At 41.0% G+C, this 15,484-nt stretch overlaps 1 protein-coding gene across 11 annotated transcripts in view; it reads right to left on the bottom strand.

The window, feature by feature from the left end:
• Positions 1 to 10,670: 10,670 nt before the first annotated feature.
• The window catches only part of AGFG1 (ArfGAP with FG repeats 1), a 38,858-nt gene continuing 34,044 nt past the window's right edge, over positions 10,671 to 15,484 (bottom strand). For all 11 annotated transcript variants that reach the window (XM_066619223.1, XM_066619224.1, XM_066619225.1 and 8 more), the window contains one exon: positions 10,671 to 11,382. In XM_066619223.1, coding sequence (XP_066475320.1) covers positions 11,323 to 11,382 — 60 coding nt within the window. In that variant the 3' untranslated portion in view covers positions 10,671 to 11,322. The remainder of the gene's footprint in view (positions 11,383 to 15,484) is intronic.

Genomic DNA, 15,484 nt, shown 5'->3' with positions numbered 1-15,484 from the left:
GGAGCATGCAAGACAGCAGGAGAGCTGCATCCTGTGGCAACTCCCTTGCACCTGGTATTCTGAGGTAGCCAACTTCTAAAATCAGGAAATTACATATACCCATCATGGCTTGTAACCTGTGATGGACTTTTCCTCCAGAAATCTGTCCAATCCCCTTTTAAAGGCATCTAGGCCAGATGCCACCACCACATCCTGTGGCAAGGAGTTCCACAGATTACACTCTGAATAAAGAATTTTTTTTCTTTTGTCTGCTCCAACTCATACCACTCAATTTTACCAAATGTTTCCTGGTTCTGATGTTGTATGAGAAGGGGAAAGAACTATCCATCCCATACATAATTTTATGTCTCAATCATGTCCTCCCTCAGGTGCCTTTTTCTAGACTGTAGAGCATCGATTTTCAACCTCTTTCATCTCATGGCACACTGACAAGTCTCTAAAATTGTCAAGGCACACCATCAGTTTTTTGACCATTGACAAGGCACACCGCACTGCCAGTAGGGACTCACATCCCCCTGTGGCCCTACTAACAAATGACCTTCCCCCCAAACTCCCATGGCACACCTGCAGACCATCCATGGCACACCAGTGTGCCTTGGCACAGTGGTTGAAAATGGCTGCTGTAGAGCCCCAAACGCTGTAGCCTTTCCTTATAAAGGGAGGTGCCCCGGCCCAGTAATCATTGTGATCACTCTTTTCTGCACCTTCAATTCTGTCTATGGAAATGACAGAAGGCATGCATTCAGATGCCATCCGTTTGCTTAAAGTTTTCTTAAAGGACTACCACCTCAACAGAATGTTAAACTATCTATTTTTCTGCCATGCTAAGGGACCAAATCTCTTTGGATTTGGGTGGAAATGTTTAGTCAAGCTAAATTATAATACTGTTTGTAAAGCTCTTATTATCTTGATGGAATCCTAACAATTCTAACAATCAATAAGCATTATTATCCCCATATCATGCCCTCAGACCACCTAGCATGCTCTTGGTGGAGAAGAGATTAGAATTGGGGAAGTCCAAATTAGCACCTTGGTCTCTTAGCCTCTTGCATGCAAAGACTGTGGGGGCTGTTGAAAAGTAAGCTTTAAATTTCAAAAGTGACTTTGCTGCTTTAATCTGTCCCTTGACCTGCAGGCAAACAGTTCCTTACTAGTTTGTGCTGAAAGTTGACTTGCAGGGAGGATCCAACTGACAGGTACAGAGGCACTAAATGCTATCAGGTTAACATACTAGGCCAAACAATTAGAAACCAGATCCAAAAGCTTAGTTCAAACAAGATTATGCTCTGAGCTGTTAGTCTGCATCTGCAGACTCTAGATATGTCACTGAATACTTTAAATACAAGCATTTCCTGCAGTACGAACCAAAGACCTAACCAAACCTGGATGGTTTCAAACCCAGAACCTTTTACACTCCCAAATGGAATCATAGGGGGCTCCACTAGTGAATATGCGGAGTCTCAGGGAACCCCAGAGCACCTGTGCATGCACAAAGTGGCACAGTGCCAAACAGGTGGCGCCCACTTATAGTGTGGTCATGGAGCCCCTGAAGGGGACTCATGGAGCCCTGGGAGTCCTAGGAGCAAACTTTGAGAAATGATGGTTTAGAGCAGTGGTCTCCAAACTGGAAACCACTGCGTACCAAAAAAGCCCTCTCTGTCCCTACCATTCCACCACACTGCCACATTACTTACCACCCAATCTGGGTAAAGCAACAGTCTGGGCAGTCATGTCTGGTGCCCATCGCCTCAGCAGGATTTCTGGACAGATGCAACTGCTCAGAACATTGCTTTGTCCAGATCGGGTGGAAAGATGTGGCAGTCACTGGAGGCCTCTCCTGGGAAGTGGCCTCCAAAAACTGGAAGTAGCTTCCAGAAGCTTCTGTGGGCCATTCTGAGGCCAATAGAGTGGGTCACTGGCCTGTACAAACCAGGAGAGGCCTTGGAGGCTCCTGGTAAGTCATTGCAGGGAGCCTTCAGAGGCATAGGAGCCTCTCATTGGACCTTCTGTATCCATGAATGGTTAAATCTGTGAATACAGAACCTGTGGACGCAGAGGATCAACTTGATATAGATATGCTTCTTCAAGCAGGCCCTAGGTCCAACACAGAGGAAAATTGCCCCTCTGAAGTCTGCCACAGGCGAGGTCATCCAGGATCGGGCGCAGCAGATGGAACGCTGGGTGCAGCACTACTCTGAGCTATATTCCAGAGAAAATGTAGTCACCGAAGAAGCACTGAACAACATTGAGTGCCTGCCTGTGCTGGAAGAGCTTGACAGTGAACCAACCCTAGAAGAACTTCACGTGGCCCTGGACTCCCTTGCCTTTGGCAAGGCACCTGGAAAAGACAGCATCCCTGCTGAAGTCCTAAAATGCTGCAAAGAGATCATCGTCACTGAGCTGCATGAAATCCTCTGTCTCTGCTGGAGAGAAGGTGGAGTACCTCAAGACATGAGGGATGCAAACATCATCACGCTGTACAAGAACAAAGGTGACAGGGGTGACTGCAACAACTACTGCGGCATCTCTCTCCTTAGCGTTGTAGGAAAGCTGTTTGCCCGAGTTGTACTAAAGAGGCTCCAGGTACTTGCAGAGAGCGTCTATCCAGAATCGCAGTGTGGATTCCGAGCCAACAGGTCCACCACTGATATGGTATTCTCCCTTAGACAACTGCAGGAGAAATGCAGGGAACAACGACAGCCACTCTTTATAGCCTTCATAGATCTCACAAAGGCTTTCGACCTGGTCAGCAGAGACGGCCTCTTCAAGATTCTCCCCAAGATTGGATGTCCACCCAGGCTCCTCAGCATCATCAGATCTTTCCACAAGGACATGAAGGGCACTGTTGTCTTCGATGGCTCCACATCAGACCCTTTTGACATCCGAAGCGGAGTGAAGCAGGGCTGTGTTCTTGCACCAACCTTGTTTGGGATTTTCTTCGCTGTCCTGCTGAAGCAGGCCTTTGGAACTGCAACAGAAGGCATCTATCTCCGGACCAGATCAGACGGAAAGCTCTTCAACCTCTCCAGACTGAGAGCAAAATCCAAAGTCCAGCTGAAATGTCTGCGTGACTTCCTCTTTGCCGACGATGCAGCTGTCACTACCCACTCTGCCAAAGATCTCCAGCAGCTCATGGATCATTTTAGCAAGGCCTGCCAAGATTTTGGACTGACAATCAGCCTGAAGAAAACACAGGTCATGGTTCAGGATGTGGACTCACCTCCCTGCATTACAATCTCTGAGCATGAACTGGAGGTTGTCCATGACTTTGTGTACCTTGGCTCAACGATCTCCGACGCTCGTTCTCTCGATACCGAGCTAAACAAGCGCATCGGTAAAGCAGCTACCACGTTTTCCAGACTCACAAAGAGAGTCTGGTCCAACAAGAAGCTGACGGAACATACCAAGATCCAGGTCTACAGAGCTTGCGTCCTGAGTACACTTCTGTACTGCAGCGAGTCATAGACTCTTCGCTCACAACAGGAGAGGAAACTGAGCGCTTTCCACATGCGCTGCCTCCGACGCATCCTCGGCATCACCTGGCAGGACAAAGTTCCAAACAACACAGTCCTGGAACGTGCTGGAATCCCTAGCATGTATTCACTGCTGAAACAGAGACGCCTGCGTTGGCTTGGTCATGTCGTGAGAATGGATGATGGCCGGATCCCAAAGGATCTCCTCTATGGAGAACTCGTGCAAGGAAAGCGCCCTACAGGTAGACCACAGCTGCGATACAAGGACATCTGCAAGAGGGATCTGAAGGCCTTAGGGATGGACCTCAACAAGTGGGAAACCCTGGCCTCTGAGCGGCCCGCTTGGAGGCAGGCTGTGCAGCATGGCCTTTCCCAGTTTGAAGAGACACTTTGCCAACAGTCTGAGGCTAAGAGGCAAAGAAGGAAGACCCATAGCCAGGGAGACAGACCAGGGACAGACTGCACTTGCTCCCGGTGTGGAAGGGATTGTCACTCCCGGATTGGCCTTTTCAGCCACACTAGACGCTGTGCCAGAACCACCTTTCAGAGCGCGATACCATAGTCTTTCGAGACTGAAGGTTGCCAATACAAGATATGCTTCTTAATAAAAACAATGCTGTAATATCGCTTAAAAACACTGTGGACATGTTCCTGGAAAACGGAGTGCTGTGTGAAACCATGTTAAAGGAGGTCATTGTAACACTGTTCTAATATAGATGTGTTACTACACTCACTCATTAGGTCAGTGCTAATGTGTAATTCATGAGCACAGCTGTCCCACAACTGCTATGTAGGAGATGATGGCAAGAGCTACCCCCAGAAGGAGTCAAGCTGTGACTCATCCTTGAGAATTTACAGGCTTCTTGAAGGCAGCATGTAGGTTGGATTGCCTCCTTCTCCATTTTCTCTCATGAAGCATTTCAATAGCAAGAGATTGGTGCCATGCTGGCTAAATCAGCTAAATACACTGATCTCATTGGCACAAGCACTAGCCAGAATATATAGCATCCATTGGCTGAAAGCTCAGCATAGAAAGCATTACTTTTCTTCATGGATTCTTCATGGATTTTGCTTCATGGATTTAAAATGTACTTGCTTTATAATACTGTAAAAATCACACCCAGGACAGAGTGCTATAATACAATAGTAATACTGTAATGAGCTCACCTTCAAACAATAGGACCCCTAACAGCCCAATCCTGAGCTTCCCAGCACTTGCTAGAGCAGCGGTGCCGAAGTGGCTACCCCTGTATCCAGAGGGCACTGGGAAGTCACCAGAAGTCTCCTCAGGGGAAGGGGACCTTTGTTCCCTGCCCCTGGAGAAAGCTCCAAGCCCGCAATGGAGCTTCTCAATTCTGTGCTGGCTTGAAAGACTTCGCAGACTCGAGACATTGTGTGTCAGGTCTTCTGACACGAAGTTCAGGATCCAGTGAAGCACTTAGGGCATGACTACCACCATAGGAGAACCTGATATTTAGTGCAAGATAATGTTTGGTCAATTTGTATTTCTTTTGATCCTAGTTTTTGATACAGAATATAACACATAATATATGACTTTTTGTGCCTACAAATATGCTGTAGAGACACAATCTTGTTTACGTATATCAATTACCCAATGGTAAAATTGGTTTTGTTATAAGTCATTTCACTTAAAGAAGTTGCTGTTTCCAAGAACCTACCAGCTTTAAATAAGGACTTGCTGTATATCTCATTTGAATCTTGTATGTTCCAAAAACCTTAAGATCTGAAGCTGCAATGAGACTTTATGCTCCAAGCCTAGTCAGTACACCGTAGTAAATAGAAATGGGGCATGTGCAATTTTAGCTAAAGCCTGTCATCTCACCCTTCTCCACCTGAGGGCAGCTCAAAATCCAGGGAGTTCTGAAATGCCATTATCACAGGGACAAAACTACTGATCAAACTTCTGATTTTTAGTTTGTTAAGGCTCCACAGAAAAGGTCAGGGAGATACCTTGCACCTCTCTTTCTTGAGTTATTTAACCCTAGCCAACATGGGGCAGCTAAAATATACTTCAACATTTCCATAAGATTAACTTAAATTTGTCACTATACCCTCACTTGTGAACATCATACTAAGATAAAAAGACTCCAGGACGAAGAAAACAACTGGTTGCATATTCAGATCCACATGGTTGCATATTCAGATATTTGATGGTAAATGTGAAGAAGACTAGAGCAGCAGCGGTTAGCTAAGGGGACTGTTAGAAGCAAAGATGATCATGATAAATTGATTTGGACCCGGGACACACAGATATTAACATGCTGCTCTTGTTTAGGAAAAATGACATCTCTGAGTTTGTACTGTGGTTTAATTTTACTGTATTTTATGACACTACATTCCAACAAAGTGCTTATCTTTTGAAGAAAATCAGTTTCCAGAGCTGACAAGAGAGATGCATAAAGAAAAGTAGCTTCTGCACAAGTAGGTGATGCAATGTGGGAGCACATCTCAACTGACACTACTCCTCTGGTCCCACTGAATTGCCCAGGTAATTCTTGATGGGGTGTGTGCAGTCTCTTCTGGAACTTTTTGTTATGTACAACATGCATGTGACTAGAGCTGGATGGGAGACAATAGACATAAGAACATAAGAACAGCCCCACTGGATCAGGCCATAGGCCCATCTAGTCCAGCTTCCTGTATCTCACAGCGGCCCACCAAATGCCCCAGGGAGCACACCAGATAACAAGAGACCTCATCCTGGTGCTCTCCCCTACATCTGGCATTCTGACTTAACCCATTCCTAAAATCAGGAGGTTGCGCATACACATCATGGCTTGTACCCCATAATGGATTTTTCCTCCAGAAACTCGTCCAATCCCCTTTTAAAGGCGTCTAGGCTAGACGCCAGCACCACATCCTGTGGCAAGGAGTTCCACAGACCGACCACGCGCTGAGTAAAGAAATATTTTCTTTTGTCTGTCCTAACCCGCCCAACACTCAATTTTAGTGGATGTCCCCTGGTTCTGGTATTATGTGAGAGTGTAAAGAGCATCTCCCTATCCACTCTGTCCATCCTCTGCATAATTTTGTATGTCTCAATCATGTCCCCCCTCAAGCGTCTCTTTTCTAGGCTGAAGAGGCCCAAACGCCATAGCCTTTCCTCATAAGGAAGGTGCCCCAGCCCCGTAATCATCTTAGTCGCTCTCTTTTGCACCTTTTCCATTTCCACTATGTCTTTTTTGAGATGCGGCGACCAGAACTGGACACAATACTCCGGGTGTGGCCTTACCATCGATTTGTACAATGGCATTATAATACTAACCGTTTTGTTCTCAATACCCTTCCTAATGATCCCAAGCATAGAATTGGCCTTCTTCACTGCCACCGCACATTGGGTCGACACTTTCATCGACCTGTCCACCACCACCCCAAGATCTCTCTCCTGATCTGTCACAGACAGCTCAGAACCCATCAGCCTATATCTAAAGTTTTGATTTTTTGCCCCAATGTGCATGACTTTACACTTACTGACATTGAAGCGCATCTGCCATTTTGCTGCCCATTCTGCCAGTTTGGAGAGATCCTTCTGGAGCTCCTCACAATCACTTCTGGTCTTTACCACTCGGAAAAGTTTGGTGTCGTCTGCAAACTTAGCCACTTCACTGCTCAACCCTGTCTCCAGGTCATTTATGAAGAGGTTGAAAAGCACCGGTCCCAGGACAGATCCTTGGGGCACACCGCTTTTCACCTCTCTCCATTGTGAAAATTGCCCACTGACACCCACTCTCTGCTTCCTGGCCTCCAACCAGTTCTCAATCCACGAGAGGACCTGTCCTCTAATTCCCTGACTATGGAGTTTTTTCAGTAGCCTTTGGTGAGGGACCGTGTCAAACGCCTTCTGAAAGTCCAGATATATAATGTCCACGGGTTCTCCCGCATCCACATGCCTGTTGACCTTTTCAAAGAATTCTCTAAGGTTTGTGAGGCAAGACTTACCCTTACAGAAGCCATGCTGACTCTCCCTCAGCAAGGCCTGTTCGTCTATGTGTTTTGAGATCCTATCTTTGATGAGGCATTCCACCATCTTACCAACATCAACATCTTATGGATGTTCCAACATCAACATGTTATGGATGTTAGGCTGACCGGCCTATAGTTTCCCGGGTCCCCCCTCTTTCCCTTTTTAAAAATAGGCGTGACATTTGCTATCCTCCAATCTTCTGGTACCGTGGCCGTTTTGAGGGACAAGTTGCATACCTTAGTCAAGAGATCTGCAACTTCATTCTTCAATTCCTTAATAACCCTTGGGTGTATGCCATCAGGGCCGGGTGACTTATTGATCTTTAATTTATCAATGAGGTCTGAAACATCTTCTCTTTTAACCTCTATCTGACTTAACTCCTCGGTTAGGAGGGGCCGTTCGGGCAGCGGTATCTGCCCGAGGTCTTCTGCCGTGAAGACAGATGCAAAGAACTCATTTAATTTCTCTGCCATCTCTAAGTCTCCTTTTATCTCCCCTTTCCCTCCCTCACCATCCAGAGGGCCAACCGCTTCTCTGGCGGGTTTCCTGCTTCTAACATATTTGAAGAAGCTTTTATTATTCCCCTTGATGTTGCTGGCCATGCGTTCCTCATAGTCTCGCTTGGCCTCCCCTATCACCTTCTTACATTTCTTTTGCCACAGTTTATGATATATCTAATAAGATCATGTGGTGGTATCTAGAGTAACTTTCCTGAATGGAAGAGCACTCTAGGAATGCAAGCTTCCTCTGGGGGCAGAAGATGCATTCCATTCACATGTATGAAACACTCCCTCCTATTCTTGGAAGGAGCTTGCATTCACACAGTGCAGTTCTGTTTGTGGAAGTGTTACTCTGGATGCTATCCATGATCTTAAAAGTTCAAAATTAACTGTACTTGAATTCTATAAATTTGTATACAAATGCAGGCTTTTACAAGTTTCATTAGTGCAAGAGCACAGATTTACAGGAACAGATTGCAAAGTGAAACTGGAAAAAAAACTTTCATTAGGCCAGCCTTTCATCCATAACAAATTAGATTGCCCTTCAGTGCACCCCAAGGTTCCCAATACAAGTCAAGCAACAATGCACCAACTAGTGTTTTCAATCACATGCAACAAGTTTTTATCTGACATCCATTTCCACTGTGTAAAGTTCAGTTTGATTTTAACTGAAAAGATCAAACGTAACCATAAATATTTATCAGATTCAAAACATAACACACTGAAGACATCACAGAAAATGGAAAGTGCAACTGATTGTTATCAAGTTTGACAAGATGTGAGATCTGCATCAAGCTGCCTTAATCAAGAAACTTAAATCATTCCTGATCTATATATTCCCATAAACAAATACTTTCAAATGTTAGATGAGGATCAAAGAATCCTTTAATTTTCTGCCAATTAAAAGTGGACATCATCACTTACAAGAGAAAGAAAAGCAGAGAAAGTAAAGCATAGAAGAATCTCACTGATTAGTAACTTAGGAGGAGGTAAAGCAGTTAGACTACTGTAAATACTCGTCTATAAGATGAGAAATTTCGACCAATAAATCATTCAAGGGGTCAGGACTGTTCTGACATGCCTTGTCAGTCGGAAGCTTGGAGAAGCTTTAAAAGTGCTTGCAGAGGGGCTGTTAAGTATCTGAGGAACATTTCAGTGATGGCAGACAGCTTACAAACAGGAAGCTTTGTTTACATTTGTCAGAGCTCCGTTTTAGTCTTCTCAGCATGCTCTTCAACTCCAGACTAAGAAGTGCCTCTTAAAACTACAGTGAACAGTAGAAAAAGTTGTCTGGTAGCAATTGAAGCAGGGTGTTATGTGGTAAGCTATTTATGTTGCTTTATATTGGTGCTGCATTTGTTTTGGATGGCTTTTAAAACTGCAAATGCTTTTCTGCAGTTTCAAACCTGGATTTTTTTGTTTTTGCAATTCAGTGCAATGTTCAAGTCTGTTGGTTTGGGGGGGTGAAAGGCACATAGTACAACATTGTTAATGTCTTTAAAAATCGTGGCATAGCTCAGATTCTTTCCCCCTTTTCAATCAGGCTCTAGGGCAAGCTGCAGCTCCTCCTCAAAAGTATCATTCCCCAAGTTTTACTTGACTTATCCAAGGGTCGTGAAACATTCCATATTTTTGGCTGAAAACCTGCCCTTGCCTTATCTGTGAGATCCAATTATAGGTGAGTGTCTGCGGTAAATATTTCACAAGGCATGTTAAACAACTACTTGAACTATACAACAAAGGGGAATTGTTTGCTCCTCTCTCTCTTTTGTATTTAAAATAGCCACCCACAATTACTACACCTCTCTGAACAGGGCATATTAAACACTTGCACCAACCTTTCAAGTTCATAATTTGAAATGCAACACAATGTTAATGAAAAGTGATTCAACAATCAACATGGCACTGAATTTAGAGGAATCTTCATAAACAGATACATTTTTACTTCCACTGAAACCATTCATACAAGTCATGCTTAGAGCACGTATAGGTGGAAGCATATTCCTGATATGTAACACAGAACCTTAAACAATGAGGCAACAAAACTGCAAGACATTCCAATTTCACTGTACCTGCTCCATTTCAGAACCATGTGAGATATGTTCGTTCAATCTAGTTCTAATCTTCGTGTTATTTTATTTCATAAAATATAAGTCTTCATTTGGTACATTTATGCCTTTGTAGCACAATAGTATTTAAATTGAGAATCTGCATGTCTATGCACAAGAATATGATCACATAACCAAGCACTAAAGGGCACCAGATGATTCCCCAAAACACATGAGATAGGACCATCGGCTTTAACTATGAAATCTGCAAGACACCTTGTAAAGAAGTGATTTTTGATCCCAGAGAAAAGGTGCATAGGTAACATGAAAAATTTAAGAATGAGCAAAAGTGGGGAGCATTTGCTGGTGGATAGACTTCCGTAGTGCTGCATGACTCTTCTTTCAACTTTGTAACCAGGATGTACAAGGTTAATTTGCACAATTCAGTTTAGACATAATAAGCAATTCCCTGCATTCGGTACTGTACACTCTTGAAATTGAACCAGATATAGCACAACAATATGACTAGTAGTGGTGGTTCCTGGCACCTTACAGCTTCTGGTTTACACCATTACCTAAGCAGCCATGGTGGTACTGCACATATCAAGGAAGTAACTTGGAAGATTCAATGACTTGATTTAATACAGAACACTGACAAAGAAACTTGCTTTTTCTAATATTTATTTTTTCCACCTGCAAACTGTAGCAAAACATGATCAGCTTTATTATGCAGACAGGTATCCCTCTACATTATAGAGAATTTAGGCATGTATAAATAGAAGAGCTCTTCAGGAAAAGGAAAAAAAAAAACACTTTGAGAAATGAATAAAACCTTCAATTTTGAACTCATAACTCCCAATAGCAATGGTTAAAATGATGTAGATCATTCATTCCAAGAGATATGACAGCACTTCAAAGTGGCTGATCTATTTCCCCCAGTAACATTTTTCACATAACAATGTGTTAAAAGTTACAAATACTGATATGCACAAATAACTAATTTCTAAGAAAAAAATATGTACAGTAATGCAGCATCATGAACGTGGTATTTGTAATAACTTAATATTAGCCAATTTTAATATACATGATACCGTTAACAATCTTCTGCCGATGCACAGATTAAAGGATGTTATCTACAGCCCTCTGTTTTGCACATTACCTGGTGTTTCTTGGTTTAATACACAATGCAGGCTTTTTTTTTTTTGAAAGACTTCTCTTGTGTTTAAAGCTAAGATCAGTGAAACAAAACAATAGTGCAGGAGGCGCAGAGATGTTATGTGATCACATAAAAGTTTTTCGGTAAAGTGTCTATAAGGCTATAAGAAAGGATTGGTTGACGAGCTTCCTGTTGGAAATTGCCCTGCTGGTGCTCCTGCCTGGAAAAAAAGGAAGGGGAGAGAAAAGTCACACACACACAAAATAATTGCATAAAGTCACTGTGAAGTATAATATTTGGACAGACTAATATTCAAATACAAGCAGTTTTGTTTTAAGTATTTCAAGAGAATTTGCAAGAGTAGACAAAATCTTACTGAACATCCACATCCCAGCTATGCTCTGAAAAGCACTCTCATAATCTGGTACTTGGGTGAAGTATTCCATTTTTTAAATACAAGAAGTATTCATAGCACAGCAATAACTATAAAGAGATATGGTGGATGGGGTGGGTTTAATGACATCATTGTTTTCTTCAATGTCGGGCCTCATAATAAATCTTAGCATCAACCCCAGCATTTGGGCAATACCAAATGGTTAGCATTTCCTTAACTACTGCATCAATATAAAGCAGTTATTGGGTGAATGTGAGTTTCTCCCATGTATTGGAGTCAATGAGATAGAAGTACTTTGTTTTTTCCATTTACTTTTAATTATGATAGAACAGCATTTTAATGATATACTAAAGTTACACACATAACATGAAGACAGAGCTAAGAACAGTAAGCAATTGTCCCTTTAATGAGAAAAATATGAGGCAAAATGTGGCACAGATTAAAGGAGAGTTTCACACTTCTGATATTCCTTTGAAATCAGCTATGATGCCAATAGGAATTTTAGGATTGTAAGCTTTAAGAACACCCTTCATAAATGATCTCCCATCTTAATAGACTTATGAATCTTTCAGTATTTTAAGTACATGACAAACTACTTCATAATTTTAAAGGCTATCAAATAATTTAATATACAAAACAAAAAAAGTTTTTGGTAATTTCCCTTGAGAAATCTTAATCTCCTTCTCAGATTTTTTATCCCTTTGTGGTGACACAACTGCATTCCAATCTCCCATCAAACAATAACTTGAATATGAGTAATTTAAGAGTACATCCAATAATTGCCTAAAAAAAAACTCCTCTTTCTTGATTTGGAGCATACAAACCCAAAAGTAAAGTTCTTACTCCTGAAATTATAACTTCCACAGCCAACCACCTGCCTTTTTCATCTGCAAACACAAGTTTTGGTTTTAAATAATCTTTAACATACATAACCACTCCATTTTTCTTCTTTGAATTTGTTGAAAAAATTCTTGTCCTAACTTTCTCTGTATTAAGTAGTTTGTATGACCTTTTTTAATGTGCGTCTCTAAAAGGCAAATCACATCTTTTTTAAGTTTCTTCAAATAATACAATATTTTTTTCCTCTTATTTGGAGCATTAGCTCCATTAATGTTCCAAAATAAAAACTTATACTCCATAGCTAATCTTCTGAACTAATTATTTGAAAGTCTATTTGGGTTTGTTGCATATCCTTTAGATTTTCCTGTTCTCTTCTTTCTCCTCCTCCTTCGAATTCCTTCATAAAATCTTTAGCTTTCTGAACTGTATCTATTCTATACATTCTACTCTGAAATCTAAAGATAACTCCTTCCAATTCACACCATCTAAAGATAATTTTCTTCTGTTTCAAAACATCTACCAGAAAGCCATATTCTTTCCTTTTCTTTAGAATTCTAAGTGGAACCTCCTTCATCACAATAATCTGTACTCCTTCTACTGTAAGCTTCATCTTTGCATGTTGCTGTAAAACCCTATCTCTTGTCCTTTTTCTTATGAAATGCACTAATATATCTCTTGGAAGCTTTCTCAACCTTGCAATCCTTGTATTTACTCTGTAGACTCTATCTCCAACTCCATCTCATTAGGATCACTTTTCAAGCAAATTGCCAAGATTTCTCTCATCCTGGCTCTTATCTCCTCTCCTTCCTGTTCTGTTATAGCTCTGAATCTTAAAATATTTTCTTTTTGCACCTGTTCCATCAATGCCAACATATCCTGATTCCTATCATCTCTGACTTCTAAATCCTCAAATTTTGTCTCATGAACTTTCATTGTATCATTTATCCCTTTTATCTTTATCTCTGTTTCTTCCCACATTTTATCCCAACGTGACATGTTTGTTTGCATCTGTAAATTCATCTCCTGCATTTTTTGATGTAATGTTTCGAATCTCCCATCCATCCCTTCTATTTTTTTCTGCAAACGATTTTCCATGTTCATTAGTAAGTCTTGAATAGCTTCCAGATTCAACTCTTTCCCTGATGATCTTGGTGGGGATTTCTCTTTATGTATCTGTTCCAACGTATTACGTCTCCTGGTGGACATTTTCCCTTTAAAAATCTCAGTCTTTCACAATTCTCAGGTAATGATCTTAAATTTCCACAGATGTTCCAATCTGTAACACTTCACAAGTAGTTATCTTAATTTGCCACCAGATATCTGTATACTCCTTTATGCAAAAAGCTCAACAAGCAGCCTTTTAGTTTAATTCTATTATTAATGTTGGTAACTTAAACAAAGTATTGTAACCATAACAAACTTCTCACTTCCCAGAAGAGATGGTAAACACAACTGATATGCTCAGGGAGAGGAGAAAAAAAACTTTTTCAACACAACAAAAAACGAGACTGTCTTTCTTCTGTCCCACACACAGTAGAGTTTTATAAGAAAAAAAAAACTCCAAAGTAATAAATTCCAAAAGGGTTTTATAAAAACTCTTCTCTTCTCGACAGTCTCGATCCCAGCTTGAAAATCCACCTGACTGGGCATTTAATTCTTAGTCCTTTAATACTTCTTATCTTGTTAATGTTGGTCCTTCTTTATCTTTCAAGTCCAAATATTTCTTGCTCTTTCCCAACTCTGTTCTCCTCTACATGCCCCAGAAAAATAAAGCTGTAGGAAGGGGGGTCAGGCTTACATTTACGTCCGTGGCTGAGCTCGATAGTCTCCAACTCCTTTGCTCTGAAACTGTTTTACACCCAGAGCCTTCGCCCCAGGAAGACAAAACAGGAACGTTCTGGAGTTAATTATGGTTAATCTCACGCCAAGATCCCTTTCAATCCAGGGGTGTTTAAATTAAATCCACAGACGTATCTGCTGATAAGCAGAGCTTCCAGCAGCCGTCAGCCCGCCATGCCTCCCTAACCGGAAGTTTTTAGGGGTTGAGATATTTGGCGACAAATGAATGGAAATATAAAAGAGTTTACCTATTATTCAGAAAGACACAGATCATTTTCAAGAATAGATATGTTCTGGATGACGAAGGATATTGCAATAAAAACTTCTAAAACAGAAATTCTATCAAAGACTCTTTCAGATCATAATCCAATAACTATGACTATTAAGAAGAAACCTACAACATATAGATGGAGATTGAATGAATTGTTGTTACAAAAAGAGGTTATAATAAAGGATGCTAAGAAGAAATTAAGGGAATTTTTTAATTTGAATTTAAATACGGGAACAGAAATGAGGATAGTTTGGGACGCTAGTAAAGCCTTTATGAGAGGATACTTTATTCAGAAAAGTATAGAATGGAAAAAAGAGAGACAAATTAAGTTTCAGAAAATTGAGGAGGAAATTAAAAAGAAGGAATATGAGTTAATAGAAGTCCCAGGAGATAAAAAAAATAGTACAACAAATAAAAGATTTACAGCATCAATTATCTTTGATGATGGTGAATCAAATGGAAATTAAATTAAAGTTTGTGAAGCAAAGATATTTTGAGCATGCCAATAAACCAGGGAAATGGTTGGCCTACAAATTGAGGAAGCAGAGAGAGAAGAGAGTAATTTTAAAATCGCAGGAGATGGGAAAAATGTATACTGATCAGGAGGATATAAAAAAAAATTACAAATTATTATGCTAATTTATACAAAAGTCAAAAAATAGATCAAGTAGAAGTAAAGAACTACTTGGATAAACAAAATTTACCAAAAGTGTCTGAAGAACAAAGGGAAATTTTAAATAATAGAATAACTCTGTGTGAAGTTGTAGAGGCAATAAAGAAGATTAATATAGATAAAGCTCTGGGTCCAGATGGTTTAACAGGTAGATTCTATAAATGTTTAGAAGAAGAAGTAAGTTTACCATTGCTTAACACGATGAATGATATTTTGCAGACTGGGAAAATGCCAGATTCATGGAAGGCAGCAAATATAACTTTGATTCCTAAAGAAGGACAGGATTTGATGGATATAAAAAATTA

This window comes from Tiliqua scincoides, chromosome 3 (assembly GCF_035046505.1).
Source record: "Tiliqua scincoides isolate rTilSci1 chromosome 3, rTilSci1.hap2, whole genome shotgun sequence".
NCBI classification, from domain to species: Eukaryota; Metazoa; Chordata; class Lepidosauria; order Squamata; family Scincidae; genus Tiliqua; species Tiliqua scincoides.
Note: the sequence above shows the minus strand (reverse complement) of the source record. Positions and strands in the feature narration are given on the sequence as shown.